The sequence below is a fragment of the Hyperolius riggenbachi genome, chromosome 4, assembly GCF_040937935.1.
Source record: "Hyperolius riggenbachi isolate aHypRig1 chromosome 4, aHypRig1.pri, whole genome shotgun sequence".
NCBI lineage: Eukaryota > Metazoa > Chordata > Amphibia > Anura > Hyperoliidae > Hyperolius > Hyperolius riggenbachi.
The window spans coordinates 321707821-321732289 of record NC_090649.1 but is presented as its reverse complement, the minus strand read 5'-3'; the positions used below and the strand labels follow the sequence as shown (position 1 = coordinate 321732289).

General features: G+C 44.4%; 1 protein-coding gene across 7 annotated transcripts in view; it reads right to left on the bottom strand.

Annotated features, from left to right (window-relative positions):
* Positions 1-24469, bottom strand: part of MAP3K4 (mitogen-activated protein kinase kinase kinase 4) — a 222110-nt gene that overhangs the window by 20767 nt on the left and 176874 nt on the right. For all 7 annotated transcript variants that reach the window (XM_068231736.1, XM_068231739.1, XM_068231735.1 and 4 more), the window contains 5 exons: positions 19722-19822; positions 16893-16973; positions 11875-12066; positions 9936-10006; positions 1731-1847 (listed from right to left, as the gene is read on the bottom strand). In XM_068231736.1, coding sequence (XP_068087837.1) covers positions 1731-1847; positions 9936-10006; positions 11875-12066; positions 16893-16973; positions 19722-19822 — 562 coding nt within the window. The remainder of the gene's footprint in view (positions 1-1730; positions 1848-9935; positions 10007-11874; positions 12067-16892; positions 16974-19721; positions 19823-24469) is intronic.

Below are 24469 nucleotides of genomic sequence, written 5' to 3'. Positions count from 1 at the left end.
TTTGGCTGCAATTACAGCCTCAAATCTTTTTGAATATGATGCCACACGCTTGCAAACCTATCCTTTGCCAATTTCGCCCATTACTCTGTGCAGCACCTATCAAGCTCCATCAAACTGGATGGGAATCGTCAATGCACAGCCATTTTAAGATCTCTCCAGAGATGTTCATTCAGATTCAAGTCTGGGCTCTGGCTGGACCACTCAAGGACATTTACAGAGTTGTCCTGAAGCTACTCCTTTGATATCTCAGCTGTGTACTTAGGGTCATTGTGCTGCTGAAAGATAAACCATCACCCCAGTCTGAGTTCAACAGTGCTCTGGTTCAGGTTTTCCTCCAGGAAGTCTCTGCAGTCATCTTTTCCTTTTTCCTGTCTAGTCATCCAGTTCCTGCTGCTGAAAACATCCTCACAGCCACCACCGTGCTTCACAGTAGGGATGGTTTTGGACTGGCGATGAGCGGTGCCTGGTTTCCTCCAAACGTGCCGCCTGGCATTCACACCAAAGACTTCAAAAGTTCTGATCATTGCAGGGTGTATTAGTAGTTCTAATAAGACCCTGGCTATTCTTTTACTTGGGTCTGTGAAATGACAGATCCCTTTGAAGATGTAACTTTAAGGACACCTGAAGTGAGAGGGATATGGAGGTTGCCATATGTATTTCCTTTTAAACAAATGAGATTGCCTGGTTGTCCTGATGATCCTCTGCCTCTAATACTTTTAGCCACAGACTCTGAACAAGCATGCTGATCAAACTTTTCTGACTGAAGTTTGGCAGGCTTAGCCGCATGCTTCGTATTTAATTCAGACATTAGTGCATCCAAAGAGATCATCAGGGATGCCAGGCAACTGGTATTGTTTGAAAGGATATAATATGGCAGTCTCCATATCCTTCTTACTTCAGGTTCCCTTTAAGTTAAAAAGTGACTATAGCAAAGCAGGCAGCAAATTCACAGTGACAACAGTGTCTAATGCCGGGGATACACGGGTCCACCACCGGCTCGATTAGCCGCCGGATCGACCCCAGCAGCGTCCCCGCTCGTCCGCGCGGATCGATTACTGCTCGCCTCTGCTGGCGCTTCCTTATTAGCGGTCGATTCCCTGCCATTGTCTGCAGGCGGGAATCGAGAGGGAGCGGGTCGAGCGGCTTGATCGGGCCAGCTGAATATTATCAGCTGGTCGATACACGGTACAGAAACGTACCGTGTATCCCCCCCCAGCATAAAGCCATATCTTTTAAACTGACACATTGAAATGACAGATAAATGAAAATAACATGTGGAGCATAACTATAGTTATGGTTTGCTGCAGATGGACTTCTCTATGACTTTGTGGTGGGGATAAGGGAATAGCTTCAAAACTTGGTAAGGAGAATCCTGAGTAATTTCTCTGTGTAGCCAGTGCTGCTGTTCTATGTGTACTTGTTTCCACAGTCCTGGCACTACTAGAACATATTTTGATTTAAAACTCCACTTAAAGATATACAGTATATGATGTCAAAATTCTGTGACAGTTTCTATCACAAAAACTTATGAATAAAATGAGGGAACCTACCTATAACACAATACAGTCACACAAAACACATTCTATACTTTCTTTGGAATGTAGACACTGATATACGAATCAAGCAAAACATGGTTCTCAAAGGTAAAGGTGCAGGCCTGATATTAGTGTAATGTTGATTACATGAAATTGGGCATGTACTTGGTTTCACATTAAATCAAACATACTTACTCTGTGAAGCTCCACACCAAAATATCGGACAAGATTTGGATGTTTGATACCTTCAAAAATTTTCAGTTCATCTGCTGTTTCTTTGATTGTCTTGTGGTCATTTGGCTGAAAGCGGATCTAATTAAAAAAAACAAAAAACAACGTAGCAACTCAGTTACAGTAGACCCTTGTAAAGACAAAAACTCTCAAAAGCTTCAAACACTGACCATTAATTTCCTCATACACTAGTGAGGCAAAAATCCACTGACTTAATTTATGTTTCAATCCAGCACAGACAGTACCAAGAGAGCGAAATGAGATACCAGCCTAAGAGCCATTCTGCGGGTAGTCCTGCTTCCTCAAAAACTCCAAAAGGGATGCAAAAAGTATTACTTTTGTGGTCTTTGAGGAAGTGAGACTACCCATGAAATGGCTGCTAGGCTGGTATCACATTTCACTCTGCTGTGCTGTATTGCTAAATAAACGAGGAATCAGTGGATTTGTGCCTCATCCGTTTTCAGCTACTACTGTATTGTATGAGTGCCCACCACTTAGAAGAGACTGGCACTACCAGCCTGTGGTGCAATTGGTGTCAACCTCATCTACTTATTTCAACATTTTTTAGAAATAAATACAATTCTACATGCTTCAGATTTTAATAATTCCACCACACAGAGGAGGTGTAGTGAACTGTAAAAATGTCTAGGGATGACCGCTTTTACGAAGAGCTGTCACTGAACTATTGATAGCTGAGAAAAACTGGTGAACATTCACAAATGTTTATATGCGGTGTATGGAATTAGTGCTGTCAACAGGTTGCATGGTTACTCACTGGCAAGCTCCATAATTTGCTGTACTCTGGACATCCAGCCAGAGACACCAGTCAAGATGAGTTGAAGAATGCTAATGGCATTATCTGACAGGACTGGTACATAACAACTAGACTATTGGCCCTACAGCTTTCAGATGCTGAACATAAAACAATGCCTTCTAAAATAATGGAGCATTAAGTTGCTGAGGGGGGGGATTTGATCTTGGTTTGTTACACGTGAAAAAAACACGATAAAATGACATTCAATGCAGTAGCATTTCCACAATCACAATATAAAAACACGTTCCAGACAACCCAGGGAATTCTAGTAGAAATTTTACACCACCACGACAATGCATGTTCTCACACACGTTTGAAAGCCCTGGAAGAAATCACCGGATTTATCAGACAGTGCCACCCTATCTACCAGGGCTGTGGAGTTGGAGCAATTTTTGGGTATTTGGAGTGGGAGTTTTCATAAACTGAGGAGTCAGATGATTTTTGCAACAACTCCACAGCCCTGATAAGTATTACACTTAGGAGTCAGAGTAGAGGAGTCAGAGCAATTTGGGTACCTTGAGTCGGAGACGGTAGTTTCATAAACTGAGGAGTCTGATGATTTTTGTACCGACTCCACAGCCCTGCTAGCTACCCTATAGTTCAGAGCTGGCTTCCTCCAATTTCCATCCTTTTGCAATATTAAAAGATGTGATCCGCTGGGACGAGGGTTAAAACATGGTAAAGGTATCATTCATTCACTTTGGTCATGGCTATGTGAACAGGACATAAGTTCGCACAGTCAAGGTATGTATGCACTTGTTACATTCTGGTATGAAGCCATGAAAGTTGTTTACGGTTATCCAGAAAAACAGTATGTGTGACGAAAACATACGAAAACATAAAGCTTCTAGTGTGCGTATATTTCACACATTTGTATTTTCTAGGTGTCACTGTACGTAAAATCTTAGGCACTTAAAGAGTAACTGTCAGGCTGCAAAAGCTAATTTAAACCTCTATTCTCCTGTGTTAAACAGTTTAGAAGGAAGTCAAAAAGGCAATACTGAAGTTAAAAATCTCTCTTACTGTGATGTGTGCTGACAGCAAGGCTCTGTATTCCCAAGCCCATAAAAAGGATGAGAGGACGCATACCATACAGCAAAGCATTCTGGGGCCCTCCCCTCGGCTGCTAGTGAGAAGTAGGCTCAAGTTACAACAGCATGTCCAGCTAACAGCACTGATAAATCTCCAGGCAGAGTACACTGCAGGAGTCCGCTATTGTTCCTAGCCACATGGCTAATTAATATTCACTGCACAGTACTGTTATTCAGTACAAGCTTTTCTGTGAGTGGAATCATCAGGAAGCAGGCAGGACATGACGACACATTTGGCTTCATAGGAGACAGACAAACATGGAACCTGCCATGAGCTGTCAGGAGCATCATTCTCTGCAAATACTATATAAAAATTATGTGAAGTACAAACGTGGACAGTGAAATGCATATGTAATGTAAGTACAGCCAATATTTAGCTACTGATATATGTCTATTTTCTCTGAGACCTTATACCTAACAGCTCCTCTTTAAGGGTGTTGACAGTCATTTCTCAGGCTGAAAAACCTTGACTAATATAGTATAGAAGTGCTTTATGCATGGTACACTTCATGTAATTTCCTGGCAGATAGACAGGTCGAATCCATTATTTCCAATCATTTTTCTTAACGAATTTTGTATGGAAGTGATCGGACAATCTATCAGAAAAAAAGATGATCGGGCCTGTCGGAAATACTCTTTTCGACCTGTCTATCTGACAGAAAATTGCATGATGTGTACTAGGCACTCCACATAACTGTTTTCAGTTTATGCGCAACATCACATAATGTCCAAGATAAACAAATGGCAGCAAGCAGGGGACACAAACTGAGGACAAGGCACTGAACAGAAATCAAACTGAACTTGAACTGAAGTAAAAACCAATGCACTCAAGCCACAGATCATCTATTTTTAAATCAAACATCTTCATCGCATCACTTCCAGTCAGAAGGAGAGTCCAAGTAAATGTAATTCCATTGTAAGGTAGGTGTGCAGACAGAAATTGTGGCTTAAATAACACCTCTGGCTTTTCATTTTACAAACATTTCATTCCACATGCAGATACGTGTTTCAGTCTGTTCGGGCCTTTATAAGTGAAACTGATGGATTTATCCTGACTTTAAAATGAATCTTTTCCCACATCCTGTGAAGTAAAGCAAATCTGTGAACACAAACCATTGCTTCATATCTGCTTTCAGTGTAATTCATCATTGCTGTGAAACTGCCTTTCATCTAGTGTGTGGAGCAAGAATCAGGCCCGACCCATAAATGATACCTGTCCCTTGCTGCCTTATTAAACTACTCCCGTTGGCAAACTGTCACCAGCTCTGGTTTTGTCATACTGATGACAGGATTAATGGAGAACCATATGGGTTTGGCTGTTCTTTATAAGAATGTGATGAGCTACAAAGGTCAAAAGGAAGCAAGTGAAATTGGAAGTGGAATATTGTTCATCTGATGGTGAATGTGAGGGACTTAAAGGACAACGGAAGTGAGACGAATATGGAGGCTGCCATATTTATTGTCTTTAAAACAATGCCAGTTTCTTGGCAACCCTGCTGATTTGTTTTGCTACAGTAATGTCTGAATCACACCAGAAACAAGAATGCAGCTAATTGACAATAATTGTCAGAAACACCTGATCTGCATATGCTTGTTCAGGGTAAAAGGTTATAGATGAAAGCATTAGGATCAGCAGAATAACCAGGCAACTTGGATTGCTTAAAAGAAAATAAATATGTCAGCCTCCATATCCCTCTCGCTTCAGTTGTCCTTTAAGATGATCATGAAAGATGGTCAAATATAGATGCATTTCTGCAAGATCCAGATTAGCCATAAAAGCTACCTGAAAGAGTAGCTGGGGCTTTTTCACTTTAATAAACTTGGTTACTATTCATATTAAAAATTCGTGACATTTTTTGCAAGTTCAGAACCAGGAACATGTGGGGGAAAAAAAAGTGTATCCTTAGTTCTTGGGCACAGGTGTGACTTCATCCCTGTTGGAAGTCCATCAATTTCTCTCTTTCAGTAGCTTAAATATAATTTCCTTTCGTTTTTTTTGTTAAAAGTCCCCATTTTTTACTTTGGGGCTTTAAATCCCCAAACTGATTAGTTTTTTTATTACGAAAAAAATATTTTTGGAATAGACTTAGTTCTTTCCCAGAAATTCCTTCCTCGGCTCATCTGGCACAAACTGACTCTTTCTAATTCTGTGGCAAACAGAAAATTGCCCTCAAATGGTATGGCACAAGATTTGCTTTTGGATGCATTATATCCTTTCACCCACTACGTTAATTTATGGTTAATGGAGGTATGGAATGCTCTCAAGAGAAATCAGAAGCCACAACCCAAATGCATACAAGCTTGAGGAAACTCAAAAGACCTTATGAGCGGGGCCTTCCAGCCAGTTCTCACCTCTGCCTGCCCTGGTTCTCACTGCCCTGGGCAGTATGGGGGCCACCATCATCATTATCATTATTACTACTATTATTGTCATGACTATTATTAGTATTGGACTGTTCCTGCATGACAGGAAGAACACTAACTGATGACCGGGTCTGTTACTACCGAGGGTCAGACCTATACCATTACTGTAATTCCAACCATTTGTGTTGTGTTGTACGTCTTGTCTTCCTATACTATGCCTATGCCATGTGTACCACAAATAATTCCGAGTACAGCTCTGCTGTACTTGGCGAAATAAAACCGATTCTGATTCTAAGGCTGCAAAGTTTGAGTTTGGATTTCTGCACGGTTTTGCTCCATACTGACCCATTTATAACCAGGGCACTGGGAAGCGGTGCTGCCACCTATTGTGACTGCAGGCTGGCACATGTGTGCTAAATACCCTGCCTTCTGACTTGAAGAGGTGACATCTGGTAATGCCACATGCTTGCCCGCCTCTATGATCCACTTAGCCTGGCCACATCCAGAGTATCCCCAGGGCCGGATTTGTACCTTTTACCGCCCAAGGCCCACTGTCACCAGCGCTCCCCCCCCCCCCCCCCCCCTGGTTCCCACTGTTCCTGTGTTCGGATCTTCTGAGCATATTCAGACCCCTCGCTGCTTTTTGGGATTCTCTTCTTCCTTGTGGCTGCATTCCTGTTTGTGTGTAACCGTACTGGGCCTGTGCGAGTATGGTCCATATACTATGAACAAAACTTTTTGTGCATACCTGTTTCTTCTGTGCTCAAGAGACTTTGTGCTAACGGGAATGTGAGGACCATACTCATGCATGCCCAGTACAGTTACACTTGTACGTAGGACTCGGAGCACAGCCATGCGAAAAAATAGGGTCCCAGGCAGCAATGAGGGGTTTAATATGTTCATGTAGTCAGGTGCTGCCCCCCTAGTATAGGTAGTCAGGTGCTGCCCCCCCTTAGTATAGGTAGTCAGGTGCTGCCCCCCCCTTAGCATAGGTAGTCAGGTGCTGCCCCCCCTTAGTATAGGTAGTCAGGTGCTGCCCCCCCCCTTAGCATAGGTAGTCAGGTGCTGCCCCCCTTTAGTATAGGTAGTCAGGTGCTGCCCCCCCTAGTATCGGTAGTCAAGTGCTGCCCCCCTAGTATAGGTAGCCAGGTGCTGCCCCCCTTAGTATAGGTAGTCAGGTGCTGCCCCCCTTAGTATAGGTAGTCAGGTGCTCCCCCCCCCTTAGTATAGGTAGTCACGTGCAGCCCCCCCCCCCTAGTATAGGTAGTCAGGTGCTGCCCCCCTCAGTATAGATAGATGGTGTATGTATGTGTCCCATTAGAATAGGTACTCAGGTGTCATCCCCCACCCCCAGATGATGACCCCTTCATTGGGGTGCCAGATGCTACTCTCCACCCTCCCCTCCAGCAGAACAGGAGCCAATGTGTGCATCCTTGTTCAGGCCCCCCCTCCACCCTGAGCAGCGTTTAGTGTGCGGCAGCAGCAGCTTCCCTCCCCCCCTCAGCAGGAGGCCACCCTCCCCTCCAGCAGAACAGGAGCCGATGTGTGCATCCTTGTTCCGTCCCCCCCACCCCGAGCAGCGTTTAGTGTGCGGCGGCAGCAGCAGCTTCCCTCCCCCCCCCCCTCAGCAGGAGGCTACCCTCCCCTCAAGCAGAACAGGAGCCGATGTGTGCATCCTTGTTCCATCCCTCCCACCCCGAGCAGCGTTTAGTGTGCGGCGGCAGCAGCAGCTTCCCTCCCCCCCTCAGCAGGAGGCCACCCTCTCCTCCAGCAGAACAGGAGCCGATGTGTGCATCCTTGTTCCGTCCCTGAGTCCCCACCCCGAGCAGCGTTTAGTGTGCGGCAGCAGCAGCTTCCCTCCCCCCTCAGCAGGAGGCCACCCTCCCCTCAAGCAGAACAGGAGCCGATGTGTGCATCCTTGTTCCGTCCCTCCCCACCCCGAGCAGCGTTTAGTGTGCGGCAGCAGCAGCTTCCCTCCCCCCCCTCAGCAGGAGCAAAGTCACTCTCATCTCTCCGCTGGCAGCGCTGTCTGATGGTTCCTCTATCGCTCCATAATATAAGTTCAGCTGCCGGTGTGCATCTCTCTCTGTTGGCGATTCCCATCATGTGACTGGAGTCACATGTGAAAGACGCCGACTGGAGAGATGCACACCGGCAGTTGCTGGAGCGATAGCGGAACCTTCGGCGCTGGAAGCGGAGGGGTGAGAGTGACTCTGCTCCTGCTCTGGGTGAGTGGAAGGGGAGGGACAGGGCGGCTGCTGCCCAATCACAGCAAGTCGCTCGCTGCAGCCTCCCGAGTCCTGCCTGTGCTAGCCGCTCGCTCCCGCCTGCATAGTAGGGGCCATGTCTGTGCGGACTTGCGGAGTAGCTCTCGGGGTCAGCCAGTCACCAGCCGCCCCTCAGTTTCAGGTGGATTATGGCGCCCTAGGAACCTGCCTTGGGGGCCTGCCCCTAAATCCGGCCCTGAGTATCCCCAACGGATCCTAGTGGCAATCTTCCATGGGACCACAGCACACCAGAGACACCATGATCCCATGTAATTTCTCTCTGATAGAAGGGAAGTAGGTACTTCTTCTTCTGCCAGCAAGCACTAAATACATCTATCAGAGTAACACCACAAAAAAAGGAGTAAAAACTGCAAATCAAAAAATAAAGTGTAGTCCTCTACAAAAGGGAGGCTTACAAAGAACCCTCGACAAACAGCAGTAGCATCCACAGAGGAGAGAGAGAAAAAAAGAAAATATTAATTTAACATCACTAATAATGTGAAAGTTTAAAATGTATCAAATTTGACACAAATGCAATGATTTTTCAAAACAGATGACAACACTCCTATTCCATATCTTCACTGATGGGAGCTTACATGCAAGCAAGATTACACATCTGATAATGATTTAAACTACTGGCTGCCCACAAGATCCACATCATAAATAATAGTCTGTCAAACGTACAATGCATGACAACTGTTACCCTAGTTTTTGTGAAGTCAGCCTTAAATGCTTACATATGGCTCCTGTTTATTATCTTGGGAACAGGCCTCATAATACTCTTACAATTGGCTCATGATTCTGAATGTAGGTCAGAAGGGATTGCTCTGTATCCAGGCAACAATAACTCAATAAAGAATTGAATCAGGAGTGGATTTCACTTTCAGGAAGTATGTTCTAAAGCCTGATAACAGAAGTCCTATGTTGCCACCTGTAATTACACTCATTTTATACACAGTGGAGTGACATTATGACCTGCTAATAACCAAAATAACTGCCTCTGACAGCACAGATGGCAGCCAGAGGACATGGTACTGACTCAATAAGATTCTGGAAAGTTGCTAGATGGATTTTAAGCCATAAAGACTGCAGTGTGTCCGGAACCTGCTGATGGGATTGTGGTGGCGATCTAATCGTCGAATATGTAAATCTAGTTGGTCTCAAATGTGCTCAATTGAATGAATAAATTCACAGGCCAGGGAATTGAGCTCAAAATGTGACGCAAAGGAGAAGGCAACTCTCTGCCAGTTGGTGCAGGTCCAACTCACAACAGGTTTGCTGCCCAATATATTTGACACACATCTGAAAGCCTGTGGTTCTTTTTTGATGGTTACATCAAGTTGTAGAAATATGTTCTGTCCACATGTGCCCATGAACAAATATCAGCATTATGATATGCTACAATCCCCCCTCCCCACCATTTCTTAGGCCTCTTGCACACTGCAAGTGATTCCGATTCAGATTCCGCTTTTTAATCAGTTTTTACATCCGATTCCGATTTGCAGTTTGCTCCCTGCAAACTGCAAATCGGAATCTGAATCGGATGTAAAAACTGATTAAAAAGCGGAATCTGAATCGGAATCACTTGCAGTGTGCAAGAGGCCTTACTCATATTCCAAATTAATCTACTTACTTCCTTCATTGCCATTAGCTCTCCAGTGTCAACACTGATGCATGTGTAGACCTTCCCATATTGGCCTTCACCTATAGAAAGATAAAAGCAAATCAGAAAAACACAAAAATACAACGGTTGAAATGTGTTGCAGCCTACTGTAGGAGCTACAATAAAAAAGTCTATGTGTGACATAGCTGCAACTCCACTGGAATTTATCAGCACCAACTATGCTAGATATTTTAAAATTAAATGTACCGTATTTTTCGGACTATAAGACGCACTTTTTCTCCCCCAAAAGAGGGGAGAAAAAGTTGGTGCGTCTTATAGTACGAATAGTACGCTAGGCTCCGCCCCCATCCATGGTAATTATGTTCCCTCCCGCTGTCCACTGTAATTACATATGCTCCCGCAGGGTCTTTGTTATGTCGGCTACCCCATGCTGTTTGAAATCATGCCCGCTCCTCCCCCGCCATTGTAAGACATGTCTGCTCCTCCCTCCTATTGAAACAATGTGCGCTCCCCGGCCACGCTAAGGATCCCCACGCAGCACCTCACCTCTCAAACAGCGTGTTGCGATTCCTCCCCGGGTGTTTTTAAATACCGGCATGTCCGCTCCCCCTGGCTATGGTTAAGGATCCCCGTGCGGCAACGGCGTGCTTGGATTCCTCCTCTACCTCTCAAACGGCGTGCTCGGATTCCTCCAGTCTCCTGAGTCTTCTTATTGGCTTACATCATCACTGGCGCCCTCTCTCTGCGTGACCCTGGCGCACGTGCGAGGAAGAGGAGGAATCCAAGCACGCCGTTGCCGCACGGGGATCCTTAACCATAGCCAGGGGGAGCGGACATGCCGGTATTTAAAAACACCCGGGGAGGAATCGCAACACGCTGTTTGAGAGGTGAGGTGTTCCACTGCTCACTGCAGTTGCTGCGTGGGGATCCTTAGCGTGGCCGGGGAGCGCACATTGTTTCAATAGGAGGGAGGAGCAGACATGTCTTACAATGGCGGGGGAGGAGCGGGCATGATTTCAAACAGTATGGGGTAGCCGACATAACAAAGACCCTGCGGGAGCATATGTAATTACAGTGGACAGCGGGAGCGGACATAATTACCATGTCTTACAATGGCAGGGGAGGAGCGGGCATGATTAAACAGCAGGTGGGAGCCGGCACTGCTTTCTGCAGTTACTGGGCGGGGATCCTTAGAGTGCCTGGGGGAGAGGACGTGATTTTAATGGGAGCAAGCAGCAGACATATTTGCGGTGGCGGGGGGGGGGGGTTGGGGGGACTCAAGGGGTCATGGAGCAGACATGGTTGGGGGGAGGGGAGGAGCAGACATGATTGCAGGGGGAGGGGGAGCAGACGTGATTACAATGGGGGGGAGGGGAGCAGACATAATTACAGTGGGGGAGCAGACATGATAAGCACTGGGGGTAAGCAGACTTTTTGCATACAGAATTATTGATTTGGGGACTGGACCTGTGGATTTATGAACAGAACTTAAAGCACTGTAGTGGGATTTCTAGGACAAGGTCTATGTCAAAAAATGAATCCTATTTATCCACTATGTGAGAAATATGTAAATACTTAATGTTTACTACATGCTTTCATAAGGAAACAGTTTGGTAGGAGTAGATCAACAAGACGCCCTGCACCATGGACGTACCAGGTTTAGTAATTTTTTTTCTCTGGTTTTGTCCTCTAAACCTAGGTGCGTCTTATGGTCCGGAGCGTCTTATAGTCCGAAAAATACGGTAACTGCTGCGAATTGCTGGGCAGTTCCTCCACTATTTTCTCCAGTTAAAACGTCCACCATATTTTTTACAAGCTGATCATGAATGAAAGTGAAGGAGAAATGGGTATGTAGTTTCTTCATACATTAGAATTTAAATTTTTTTTGCAGATACTGGTGGTCTTGCCACTGTCTAGCACACATTTAATTCTGTAAGTGAGAACATACCGATTTTATTTCCACGCTGCCACTTAAACGTCACTTTTCTTAGCCCCACATGCATAACGTTATCATATGACTTCGGGGTATCACACACTTGGCCGATTATGTTTTTCTGACGCATCTCTCTGTATCGTTCTTCTTCAAATAGCTTGACCGATTTCTGAACAGCCTCAATCGGTCGGTGTCGGACTGCAGTGTCTGCAAATTTGCAAAATATGAACGCGATTAACACATGTAAAACTGAATTAACCATCTAAAACGGAAGAAAAAAATCTATGCAATACACATACTGTACACCTCCCAACAGAAGAAAAAATGTGTACACAATAGGGTTGATTTACTAACCGGTATAACGTTAAAAAACAATTAGTGGCAGCTATAGAGGCTACACTTGCTCTCTGCAGCGTAGCGCGCCTTATACTTGGTAACGCCTGTTGCTTCCTTAGTGACTGAAGTATCGCGACCAGGGATACTCTTAACTTCAAATTCGGATGAAATTAGAAAAGGATTATTCGAATTTAATCCTACTAATTACAGCAGCTGTGCGGGTGGCCGAGGGGGGGTGAATCTTACCCATCAGGCGTCTTCTTCGCTCGTCCCTTGGCGCCTCCCCCAATAACCCTATTCTAATTTCATCCGAATTCGAAGTTAAGAGCATCTCTAATCGCGACCATGATACTTCACTAGCGTGGCCACTACTATGTTAATTAAGGTGATTAACTATGTACAGGTAGTGCCCGACTTACGAAGCCCGACTTAGGAACGACCTGCCAATACAAACGGCATGGATTCAGTGTTTCCATGGGAACAAGCCAAAAAAAAAATTTCAAACTGGACTTGTAGTTTTTGAGAAAATCGATTTTAAAAAAATTCAAAGAAAAAATGGCTTTTAAACTTGTATACGCAGGCACAGAGGGCAGAGGTGACACCGGAGGCACAGGAGGGCACAGAGGAGGTACAGGGGACAGATAGCACATTATTCCGACTTAAGAACAGATTCAGGTTAAGAACAAATCTACACTCCCTATCTCATTTGTTAACCGGGGACTACCTGTAATTAACATAGTAGCAGCCGAGCTAGTGAAGTATCACGGATGCGATACTTCACAGAGGTGGTCACTATTAGAACAAGCGTGTGTTGCTAAGGAAGCAACAAGAGTTACCAAGTATAAGGCACGCTACGCTGCAGAGAGCAAGCGTAGCCTCTATAGCTGCCACTAATTGTTTTTAATGAGCGCAGCTTTCATTATACCGGTTAGTGAATCAACCCCATTGTTCCTTACAGGCAGTTTACCAATACTTTATTTATTGTAAGGGACACTTATAAATCAAAGTCTCAAGCAAGGTACGTGCACATTTATTTTGATTACCAAATTCCACTCATAAAATGTTTTTTGCTTTTCCATTGTGATTTTTCTTACATAAAACATTTCCTAAAGAGTATAGTATTTAAGATTTTTTCAAGTCACACTTGTATAGTACAACTGAGGAAATGTTCCTTTTTATTGTGGCGACAAGCTATCTTGACCGCAAAAGTTGGACATCAAAATAACAACACCTTAGCAAAATAAGTGTGCAAACGTTACCTTTTTGTGGCAGCTGAGTTGAGGAAAATAGTTTCAAGCTCTGTGGGTGGGGATGTTGCTTAGATTGCATCAATGTTCTTTTCAAGCATGTAAGGGGGGTGGGGGGTGGGGGGGTTGCAACTATGGACTTAAGGTGCCCATACACTCGTCAGATTGGCAGCAGATAGATAAGAAATGCATCTGATGATCTATCTGATGCGTTTTTAGAACATTTTTTACCAGGATAGAATTCCAATAGATTTCAGTTTGAAATCTATTGAAATTCGATCTGATGGCATTTTTTTGCCATCAGATTTCCATTAAGGGCAATGCAAACTGATAAGCAATCTCATCAGATCGACCTAAATTTTCCACCCTGCCAGTTCGATGGAAATCCATCGAAATCGGCCATCGATCGGTCGATTGGCCAACCGATTTGCAATCGATCTATCGATCGATCGATCGGGATCGATCGGTCGGCCAGAAAATCGGCTGAGTGTATGGGCCCCTTTATGGTGCGCACAAACATCCAATTTTTATAGGCCAAATGACTGGCCAGTTTTACCACATCCGTGTAGTATGATAGTTAATCTACAAAATCAGTTCATAATATTCAAAATCTATTGGCCCTTATACTACATGGAAGTGGTAAAATCAGCCAGCATTTGGCCAGGTAAAATTGGATGTGTGTACACACCCTTAATCTCTGCAAAGATTGCAGGCTATAGCAATCGCAGTGTGCAGTGCAAGAAGATACAGATTCATTTTTTAAAAAATGGTTTAACTCTTGTTGTGGGCGATGTGGTGCGATGTGCCCACTGCAGAAATAAGGCTTCATATGACCCTGCGCCATGGTCATACAAATAGGCCCAACCCCTGGTTAGGGACATACTCACTACTGGGCAGGAAGTTTCTAACTGGGATTCCCGCTGGTCTGTGCATGCACATTGTCTGCGTCGCCCACTGACTTGCATCACTACATGATCCATGTGGTAACGCGCTGCAGCCTTTGCAATGGCACTGCTGCAATTTGGATGCTTTCACTGCATCGTATCAACTGTGCAAGTCTCCATAGACCTGCATCTGTAGTAGTCGCTGGATAGTGTACTGGTTAAGGGCTCAGTCTTTGATATGGGAGACAAGGGTTCAAATCCTAGTACCTATTCAGTAAGAAGCCCTTGGGCAAGACTTCCTAACACTGCATGGTGGCCCCTTGAGCGTGCCCTTAGTGGCTGCAGCAAACATCCACAAAGTGGAGTTCCGCACAGTGATCCAAATAGCAAGCCTTTACTAGATCAGTAAAAACAGACCTGCTCTGTCTGTTTTTACTGATCTAATAAAAGCTTGCTATTTTTTGGATCACTGTGTAGAACTCCACTTTGTAGACGTTTGCTGTTTGGGGATCGAGTTGCCTAGTTCCTGCACTGTTCCTATCAAGTGTAAGATAGAGCGGACTTCACTTTGCACACTACTAGTGGCTGCAGTACTTGAGCGCTTTGAGCCCAACAGGAGAATGATGAGTCGAATGACGAAACTAGTTGGGCGGAGCCTATGGAGTGAAGGAGACGCCAGCCGGCTTTGTGATTTTTGATATGCGCATTTAACTCTGCAATATTGTGAGTGCACTTTTTTAATCTTTTAATATATAATAAACGGTATTACACTATGTCGGGTCCTATTTGAGTCCTAGGGGAAGAGTCGGGTGTATGATACAGCTTTTGATACTACTACAAACAAGCGCTTCTGGCTGGTCTGTGCTGGGTCAGCACGGACATACGGTGAGAGGCTTTGTTGAAATACGGTGGAAGCATCACTGGGTGTTTTTATCTAAAATTTAGGGAACCACTGGAGTTAAACCCTAGCAAGGGAGTGGTGAATCAAGCTGTTAAACAGTATTACCCTATGGATGTATGCTTTATTTACATGTTCTGAACATTGAGGAGGTGCGATTGGAGCAGCCTGGTTCGTTTGGGAGTATTGACTAAATGTCACAAGCGTGATTGCCGATCAATTTGGGTTTGCCTACAGATCTGGTGAGCGTATATAGTTTATCATAATTGTGCAAAGAAGATCTGATGAATGAAGGACTCTTGAACTTGGACTTTTATTTATGTATTTTTTTCCCAGGATGATGTTATAAGATATTATGGACTGTTTTTTATGTGGATTTTAGAAGTGTATGTTGTCGAGCGCTATACCACGTTTTATTTTGTTCATTTAGGTACACACTCAGTCAGGTACATAGCGATCCAACTTTCTGTGAGAAACATATATATACAGTTTGACCATAGTGGTTTATTTGTAGGGAGGAGCGCACAAGACCTTCAAGATAAGGAGAAAATTACTATACAAATGTTAGGATTAGGATCTCCCTTGTGATGAGCTGTGGCAGGGGAGAGTACAGCGGACAGACAACACGGCCAGTGTGCAAGTGGCCTCAAAGTAACAACTATTTAGTCTTTTATAATGCAAAAAAACCACTACAGCAGACAGCCTATAAAAAAATGGGAAAACATTTGTGTACCTGTAAGAGGGCTTTTAAAGGGAACCTAAAGCTAACAATAGAAAAAGAGTTTCACTTACCGGAGGCTTCTACCAGCCCGCTGCAGCGGTCCTGTGCCAACGCCATTCGTCAACAATCCTCCGTTCCACCGCCACGGATTAGTTCAGTTTTCTGACCACCACTGTGCCTGCGCGGCGCTGGGCACGCGCATCCTCATTTGTGCTACCGTCAGCGAGAGTCCTGCGCAGGCGCAGAAAGAGGAAACCTCGTACTGCCCCTGAGCAGGACGCTCTTGCCGACGGGAGCGCAAACGAGGATGCTCGCGGCCAGGGCCGCACTGGCACAGTGGCCCGAAAACGAAACTAATCCGCAGCGGGGGAACAGAGGATCATTGAGGACTGGCACAGGACGGCTGCAGGGGGCTAGTAGAAGCCCCAGGTAAGTGAAACTTTTTCTTTCGGTAGCTGTAGGTTCCCTTTAACCCTCTTGGCGGTGTGATTCTTTCCGGATTTCATGGTCTAAAAGCGGTGCAATTTTTTAGCATGCTTTTAGACCCTAAAGCCTGGAGGAAAAAAATCACGCCACAGCGATCTGCAGCAGCCCCAGCACTCACTCACCTCCCTGGGATCCAGCGCTGCAGTTCTCCCTCCGTCCTCCGGGTGGTGCTGTAACCTTATAGTGAAATTGCCGGCTGTCGTCACAACAACATACAGTGATCTCACCGGGGGGGGGGGGAGCAAAGCCTCAAAGGAGAGGAAGAAGAATGGTGGCCGACGTCGGGATCTCCCGGGAGGTGAGTAAAAACGCCCACTGTGCGCAATGCTCTGCATAGACCTTCCCGGCGGCTACCAAGAGTCCAGCTCGGGATAACCGCTCCTAGCTTGTTTTTTTCACCCCGAGCTGGAATTGTGATAGCTGCTAAGGGGGTTAAATAAAGAGAACATTTTATCCATTACCTCGTGTTTGGCTTATTAGGTTTTGAAGTTCCCAACTTCGCCTTGAAATTACAACTTGATCGCCTTTTGGGTAGGTGGGTTCTGAAAAATAAGGCACGCATTATCATTATCTTCATACATCTTACTTTACCTGAGTCCCAGCTATCCATCAATACCCTCCTTGAATAAGTGAAAGACTTTCAATGGGATAAAATCTATTCTAAACCATGGCGAACAGTAATTTTAAAAAGGTATGAACATTTATTACAATAAGCTCTTATTTAATGTGTTCAAGAAACAGCTATTGTTCTAAACTGAATAACATTCCTTAATTTTTTGAAAGGCAAATCCACTGATATTGTGTATAGTCATACTAAACCTTTAACATAGGCTGCTCATACACAGCAGATGTTTCACCAAGGCCAATGGATATTGATGCCTTTACTCATGCTTAACATGGTGGAAACGTCTTTGACTGAAAGTGACCCGAGCAACCAGGAGAGTGGTGCATATTTATTTAAATCTCTACTTCCTATTTTATTTAAATAAATAAATAAAATGTACTATCTATGATAGAAATGTATCATACCAGATGGAAAATCCTTGTACTGGATAAGGAGCTCTTTTGAAATTGTCCTACACTGCACCACTCAAATTAAGAAATCATACCTCTGTATTAAATAATGCTGTGCTGCAGTGCTAGAGACAACAAGCAGACAGACGGCAATAAAGAAGGCAAACCTATAGAAGCTGTGAGGAAGACTACTTTCTATGGCCTAAGTGTAACTGTCAGGCATAAAATCAATTCTTTATTTTTATCTGGTAAGCAAGTAATAAGGATGCTGACCAGGCAATCTGAAAGTTAAAATCACTTTTACCTTTCTTGTTGATAAATGATCATTCCCCAGTTTACCTGACTTATTAGGTACACACAAAATTTGGTACGCACAAGGGCAGTTGCAGGGCATGTTGGGTTGTCCCTTTTTGCTTCTCTACTTTCCCCTCAGACTTAATTAATGCAGCTTGATTGGCTGAAGCCTCTTTCCCTCCTATTTTCTCCTCCCACACCTCTGTTCCTCTCTGATTTGCCAATATTTCTCATGCTAAAACAATGCTCTTTCTATAGTGGAGGGCAGGCAATGCATACACAATCAGGCAGAGGAGAGTAGGGGAGGGAATTACATCAGGATTGGCTTCAAAGTAGCCACAGTTAAAATGGGAAATGCTAAGAAGGATTTTCTCTTTTTTACTGTAGAAAAATAAATAAAAACAAAACGTGGAGAGTGCAAAACATGTGTTATGGAAGTATTTATCTACTTATACATGTGTTTTTTTCTGAGATAGTATGGTTTACAGCTCCTCTTTAAAATCACCCATGTAATATTTCAGTAATGGGATTTTACAGGAATGTTAAATCAATGTACCCAAGTGTACAATGGCTCTCCCATCAAAATAGGTTGTTTACAACAAATTCCAGTTAGTTTCTTGCTCCTGCCACATTATGTGAAACAACTGTTTGAACCTATACACCGTCTGACATGCACAATCAATATTTGCTGGAGGGTTGTGATCCCTCACAAATTTTACACAGCATGAAACTGTTTTGGATTCAGACCTGCAGGTCTTAAATGAGTATTTTTGTTTTAAATTCTCACTTTAACTTGTATTAAAGTGAACCTAAAGTCAAGTAAAAAAAATGAGATTAACTCACCTGGGGCTTCCCTCAGCCGATCGGTGCCCTCGCAGCCCCGCTCCGATGGTCCAGGACCCGCCGGCGAACACTTCCGGTTTGTCCGACACCGGCCGACAGGCATGGGAACGCGAGTGATGGTTCGCGTTCCCAGCCTGTATATCGCCCCCTATGCTGCTATTGCTATTATTGTTCACACTTGTCTCGCTGCAACAGATCCGCGGGATCTGATGCTGGAAGTGGACCGCACTTCTGTGCAGTCCACGATAATTCCAGGCACACTGATGCATTCCCCCATTCAGAAGTGGCTGAAAAGTGTACTGGTTAGGGGCTCTGCCTCTGACATAGGAGACCTGGGTTTGAATCTCGGCTCTTCCTGTTCAGTAAGCCAGCACTCATTCAGTAAGCAGTCCCTTGGGTTAGACTCCCTAACACTGCTACTGCCTATTGAGTGCACTCTTATGGCTGCCTCACAAGCGTTTTGAGTTCAGCAGGAGAAAAGCACTATACAAATATAGAAATTATTATATAGCATATGGGGGAGCGCATCTGCTACAGCTGGACAATGGTGGACCATTGGCTCCCACTGGCCGCACATGTTCCAGAACAAGTGGGAGCACAGCCTTAAACGCTCGACTAACATATTCCAGACCTGCAGGAAGACTGGGAATACAGATCTCCATCGCCTTGCTTTGTTTATCAGTGTTGTACTGTCTTTATATGCCATTTAGATATTATTCAATCAGCTGTGAGTCTCAGGTGTGTGGGGGTGAGGTGAGGTTTCTGAAACCATTGTTGGAATTTATAGAATACTTGTGTATCAACACCTGGAGCCATTTTCAATGTGATGCCTGGAACAAATGCCTGGAACAAATGGGGTCATTTTCAATGTGATGCTCAGAATTCTGATACATACAAAATATGTAATGGCATTCGGAAAATTTTTGCCATGAAAAGCCCTCAAGAGGCCTGGCTGGGGACAGAATCTATTCATAAAGGCGTCCTTAGACAAGACTTTCACACGACAGGGTAGCCTACTGAGCATCCTCTTAGTGGCTACAGCTCTCAAGGGCTTTGAGCCCGACAGGAGAAAGACATTATTATTATCCAAACAGGTCTCTTAACATGCAATATGCATGGTTTTCATGGTCCCATCTTACCTTCTCGCTCTTCTGTTGGGCTTGAGTGACGACTAAGTGATCTAAATTGTGACTCTGATGCTATGAAGGCCAATCGTTCATTTTCTGGGACACTAGAGCCTCTGTAAAAAGTTGATAACATTCATTATAAAAGCAAGTCCGTTCTGGTTGTGATTTTGAAGTTAAATGGTATTCAAATATCAATTCAGAAGTTTTACATCAATAGTTTTCTGTGTGGCTCTACAGTCACTCCAACATAAAACAACAAAAGCAACTGAATAAAGCGGGACAGACAGAACTGAGCGGAGGGTGAATTGATTCTAAGTGGGAAAAGAAATGCAGGATGAATTACTTCTTCAATTGGAACTGCTCTAGCACTAGGAGGCCATTTCCACTGGAATGAATAATACTTGGCTAATTGGTTACACTGTTCATGCTTCAAAATCTTAATGCAATTACTTAGCAACTGCTCATCAAAGTGCCTGAAACCCACCCGAGGCATTTCGAAGTGTTTGCCAAAATAGTGATGATCTCCGGATTAAACCCGAACGGGTTTCATTCAGATTTCATCCTCCTAATTAGTGCACCTGAGGGGGGGGGGGGGGGGGGGGGGTTAAACTTACCCAGCAGCAGTCTTCTTTATCCGTCCCACGGCGCGTCCCAAGCTGCCAAATGCAGTTAAAAATTACAAAAACAGTAGTTAAGGAAGGTTTACCTTATTTTAAGAGAACAGAGGGTTTCTCTTTAAATGAATGCTCCAAATGCAACAATTAGCTAAAACACGAATTCCAACGACAGATGGAGTGAGTAACAAAGCTTAGCCTATATCAGTGGTGTTAGAATTTAAGTATTATATGCGTGAATTCGTAGGCCTCAGTTACTTTAACTGAGTTAGTTAAAAGATTTGATGTGCAGAATCGCCCTTTAAGGAGAATTTCTCTTAGAGATAAATAAAGACAGTTCTGATTTTCAGTAGAACATTGTATTGTACCTCCCAAGGCTGTATCAGAGATATCCAGTGCAGAGGCCAGACCATATTCTCACAAGTACATTAGACAATGGCCTCCTCAGAACAAGGTGACCGGTGCTTGGAACATGGAATTTTCCAGGCCATGCGCAGTAAAGACTGTGCTTGTCATATCACGGGTCCTTATCAGCCAATAGCAGGCGATGAGTTAGTGATCCGTCCCTCTTCAGATGATGTCACATTTAACTCTTTAGAGTTTAGTTTAAGAAGAGCTAACGAGCTCAAAAGGAATGGACCAAGAGCCTGTAACGCAAAGAGGACTTACTACAGACCAATTGCTTCGCTGAGGTGTAACGAACATGTAGAGATAAGCATCTATATATCTGTTTACTGAATAAACTCCTGAAACTTTAACGACGTCTAAGAAGTTCTATCTCCTATGCTGTTGCTGTCGAGTTATCACACTTCCTGTGATATGGTGCCGAACGAAGGTGTAGTGTTGTTGCCCATAGCAACCAACAAAGATTTATTACAAGTGGTCCTCAAACTAAGGCCCACGGTCCAAATGTGGCCCCCTGAGGCTTTTTTACCGGCCTCCCCACACAAAATGTATTACTTATAGATGTGGTCAGCTACATCTTTAAATATTAGTGGTCCGCATATAGAATAGCAATGCTGGCACCACCCATCCACATGGAAACCAGAAAGCAGTCATTCGCTGGTTTCCAATCAAATTCCACATCAGGTGACACTGCTGTCCAATTGGACTGCAGGTTGTCACCTGGGTATGCTTCACTGTCTGGCCCGCAAAGACTTCTACATCATTTTATGTAGGCTTCGGCTCCCCAGCAGTCTGAAGTATGTTGACCCGGCCCTCGACCCAAAACGTTTGGGGACAACCGATCTATATGAATGGACCTGTCATTCTTGAAGGTAATATGCTGGAAGCAAAAGAAAAATGAGGACGCAAAAGGGATGTGTGCAACTCAAATACGAGGGACAAATTGTGATGGCTGCAGTATTGGACTATAACAGTTCTGCGGGGTGCGGTTGTGGGCTAAGAAAGGGCAACCAGTGAATCAGCAACAAGTTGTTGACACTGAAGGCTAACTGATAAGCATGGAGATGAAAGATTGAAAACCTTAATGCTAGCCTTGAGAGGAAGGCTACAGAACACACATGGGCTGTGCAGGAAAAAAAAGTCCTATCCATGGAGTCACCAACTCACAATTTATAGGCCTTAAAAGGATCTGCTAACAAAATGTCACAAAACACCTTTAGAGGTCCTGTGGCATTCTTGCCTCAGTCGGTCAAAACTGGTTTGGCAGCATGATGGGGACCAACACAGTAAGACATCAAGGCAAAGAGAAAAAAGGAGAAAAAAAAAAAAAAGAACATACTATGGCACACAAACTCTGTATGAAACCTAGGCAGTTTACAACTATCAAAATTATCCATCAAAACTGAGCACTAGATCGGTATCACTTGATAAAGTACAGTACTTAAACAACTCCAAACTTGCTGACTGGAAAGCATAAAATGTTTAAGCACCTTCTCTTGTAACTTACTAAAACATTGTGCTGGCATAACCTTAGGCCAGCTTTTTAAAACCAGAGCATAGAGCTACTATGTGAGCGTCTAACAGAACAACCACTTTTTTTACTTCAGATTTCCTTTATGTGGTATAATTCAATCTATTTGGGAGTTGCTGGGCAGGTAAAGGAAAAGAAAGCATTCTGATCTTTGTACAGAGAGAGACTATATTCACTCAGAGAAGATACAGTAAATCTATTATTCTGATGACCTGCTCATTCAGAGGCTAAGGAGGTAGTAAAAGGATACCTTAGCGGTAATTACTTTTCAAAAAGGACACCAAATGTGTTTGGGGGAGTTGTGCAGATGCTTACTGCACCTCCTGTGCCCCAGCGTCGCGCTTCGTTCTCCGGTAATGTTCTAAGTTATTTCCTTCCTGCGGTCGGTGCCCTCTGACCCTGACTTGCTAGGCTGCGCATGTGCAGTATTGTTCACTTTGGCGCCCAAGCGGACATACAGCGCCTGCGCAGTGTAGTATGTCCGGGTCAGCGAAGAATGGATCGAAAAGCCGGGGCACATGAGGTGCGGTAAGCATCTGCACAACTCCCCTCACACACATTAGGCATCCTTATTGAAAAATAATTACTGCTAAGGTATGCTTTAACAGGTGAAGAAGCAGGTAAAAGGGTGCAGGAGACCCTTGGTGATCTCAAGCATGTCCCAGGATGCTAGTGCATGCCATGAGATGTAATAATTATTGTGTTTACATCTCCTGGTCCGAGAGATGTAAACGCATTAATGACCTCATCTCTAGCAGCCAGGGCTCGAGATTACGTTGAGCACTTTAAACCTGTAGTATCGAGCAGGAAGTTGGATGCCATCATATACATCGGGGCCTACAGAGCACTCTTCCCACACCAGTAGGCAGGGCTGTGGAGTCGGCGCAAAAATCTTCCGACTCCAACTCCTCGGTTTATGAAACCACGACTCCGACTACAACTCCGGGTACCCAAAATGGCCCCGACTCCGACTCCTCGACTTAGTCTAACACTTAACAGGGCTGTGGATTTTGTACAAAATCATCCGACTCCGGACTCAGACTCCTCAGTTTATGAAATCAATGTCTCCGACTTCAACTCCGACTCCACAGCCCTGCCAGTAGGCAAGCAAATCTCAAACACTACAAAAAACTCTCCAATTTAATCTGCCTGCTAACCAGCTTGTGTTTGAGGAAGAATCATACTAGGTTTATATTGACAATATGCTCTTAACGATACACTTGCACAAGATTTTTTTTAAAGAACTTCATGAACTGTCATTGACTGAGCACTGAATAGGAACAACATGTGTAATGAATACTTTTTACAATTAATTAGGCATTGAGAAATCTTGAGCTGCAAAAGTTTTTAACTCCCTGTAGCCTCATGGCTGACACACCTATCTTCAGGAGTCTGGAGAGGACAGCAGAAGCAGATAATCTGCATGACAGCTGTAATGCTGGGCATACACGGTAAGATAATGCGCCGGAATCGAGCCAGCGGCTTGATGCCGGCGCGTCCCCGCAGCCGCCAGGATCGATTTCCGCTCGTCCCCGCGGGCACTTCTTATCAGCTGTTCGGTTTTTTGCATTGTCCGCCCGCGGGGATTGAGCGCGGAATCGATCCGCTGCGGTAATCGGACACGTCGGAAATTATCAATCGAGCCATCAGTGTCTCGACTGATAAGGATAAACTCACGCTGTATTCCCAGCATAAGGACAAAAGGGATGTCTGGGAGAAATAGCATATTAGCGGGTGGGTGGGAGTGGGGTGAGGTTTCTGTTTTCAGCAGTCTTCCAAACCATATTATAGTGGGGGGGGAAGCTCATTGTAAAGACATTACTGCACCTGCATGAGGCGCTTCAAAAGATTGTTATAGTCATGGACGGTTCGGGGGTCCTACCACAGGATCAAGGAGATGGAGGAAGGCCAAGAGACTTGCAAAACAGAACACAGAGTAGGGACACCAAGAGCCAAATATAGTGTAGTATGTACTGGTAGATGAAGTAAAGTATGATAGAGTAATTAAGTTATACTGACAAAGCAGGGTTTCCACATAGGAAACCATTGTATAGGCAGGTGAGATTAGACCTGACCCCACTCAGGATTAACCACTAAAGGCTAGTACACACTAGCAATTTTTGATTGGCCAATGATTGGTCAATTTTACCACCTCCATGTAGTATGAGGGCCAAACAGATTTTCAATTCTATGCAGATTATATCGGTAAT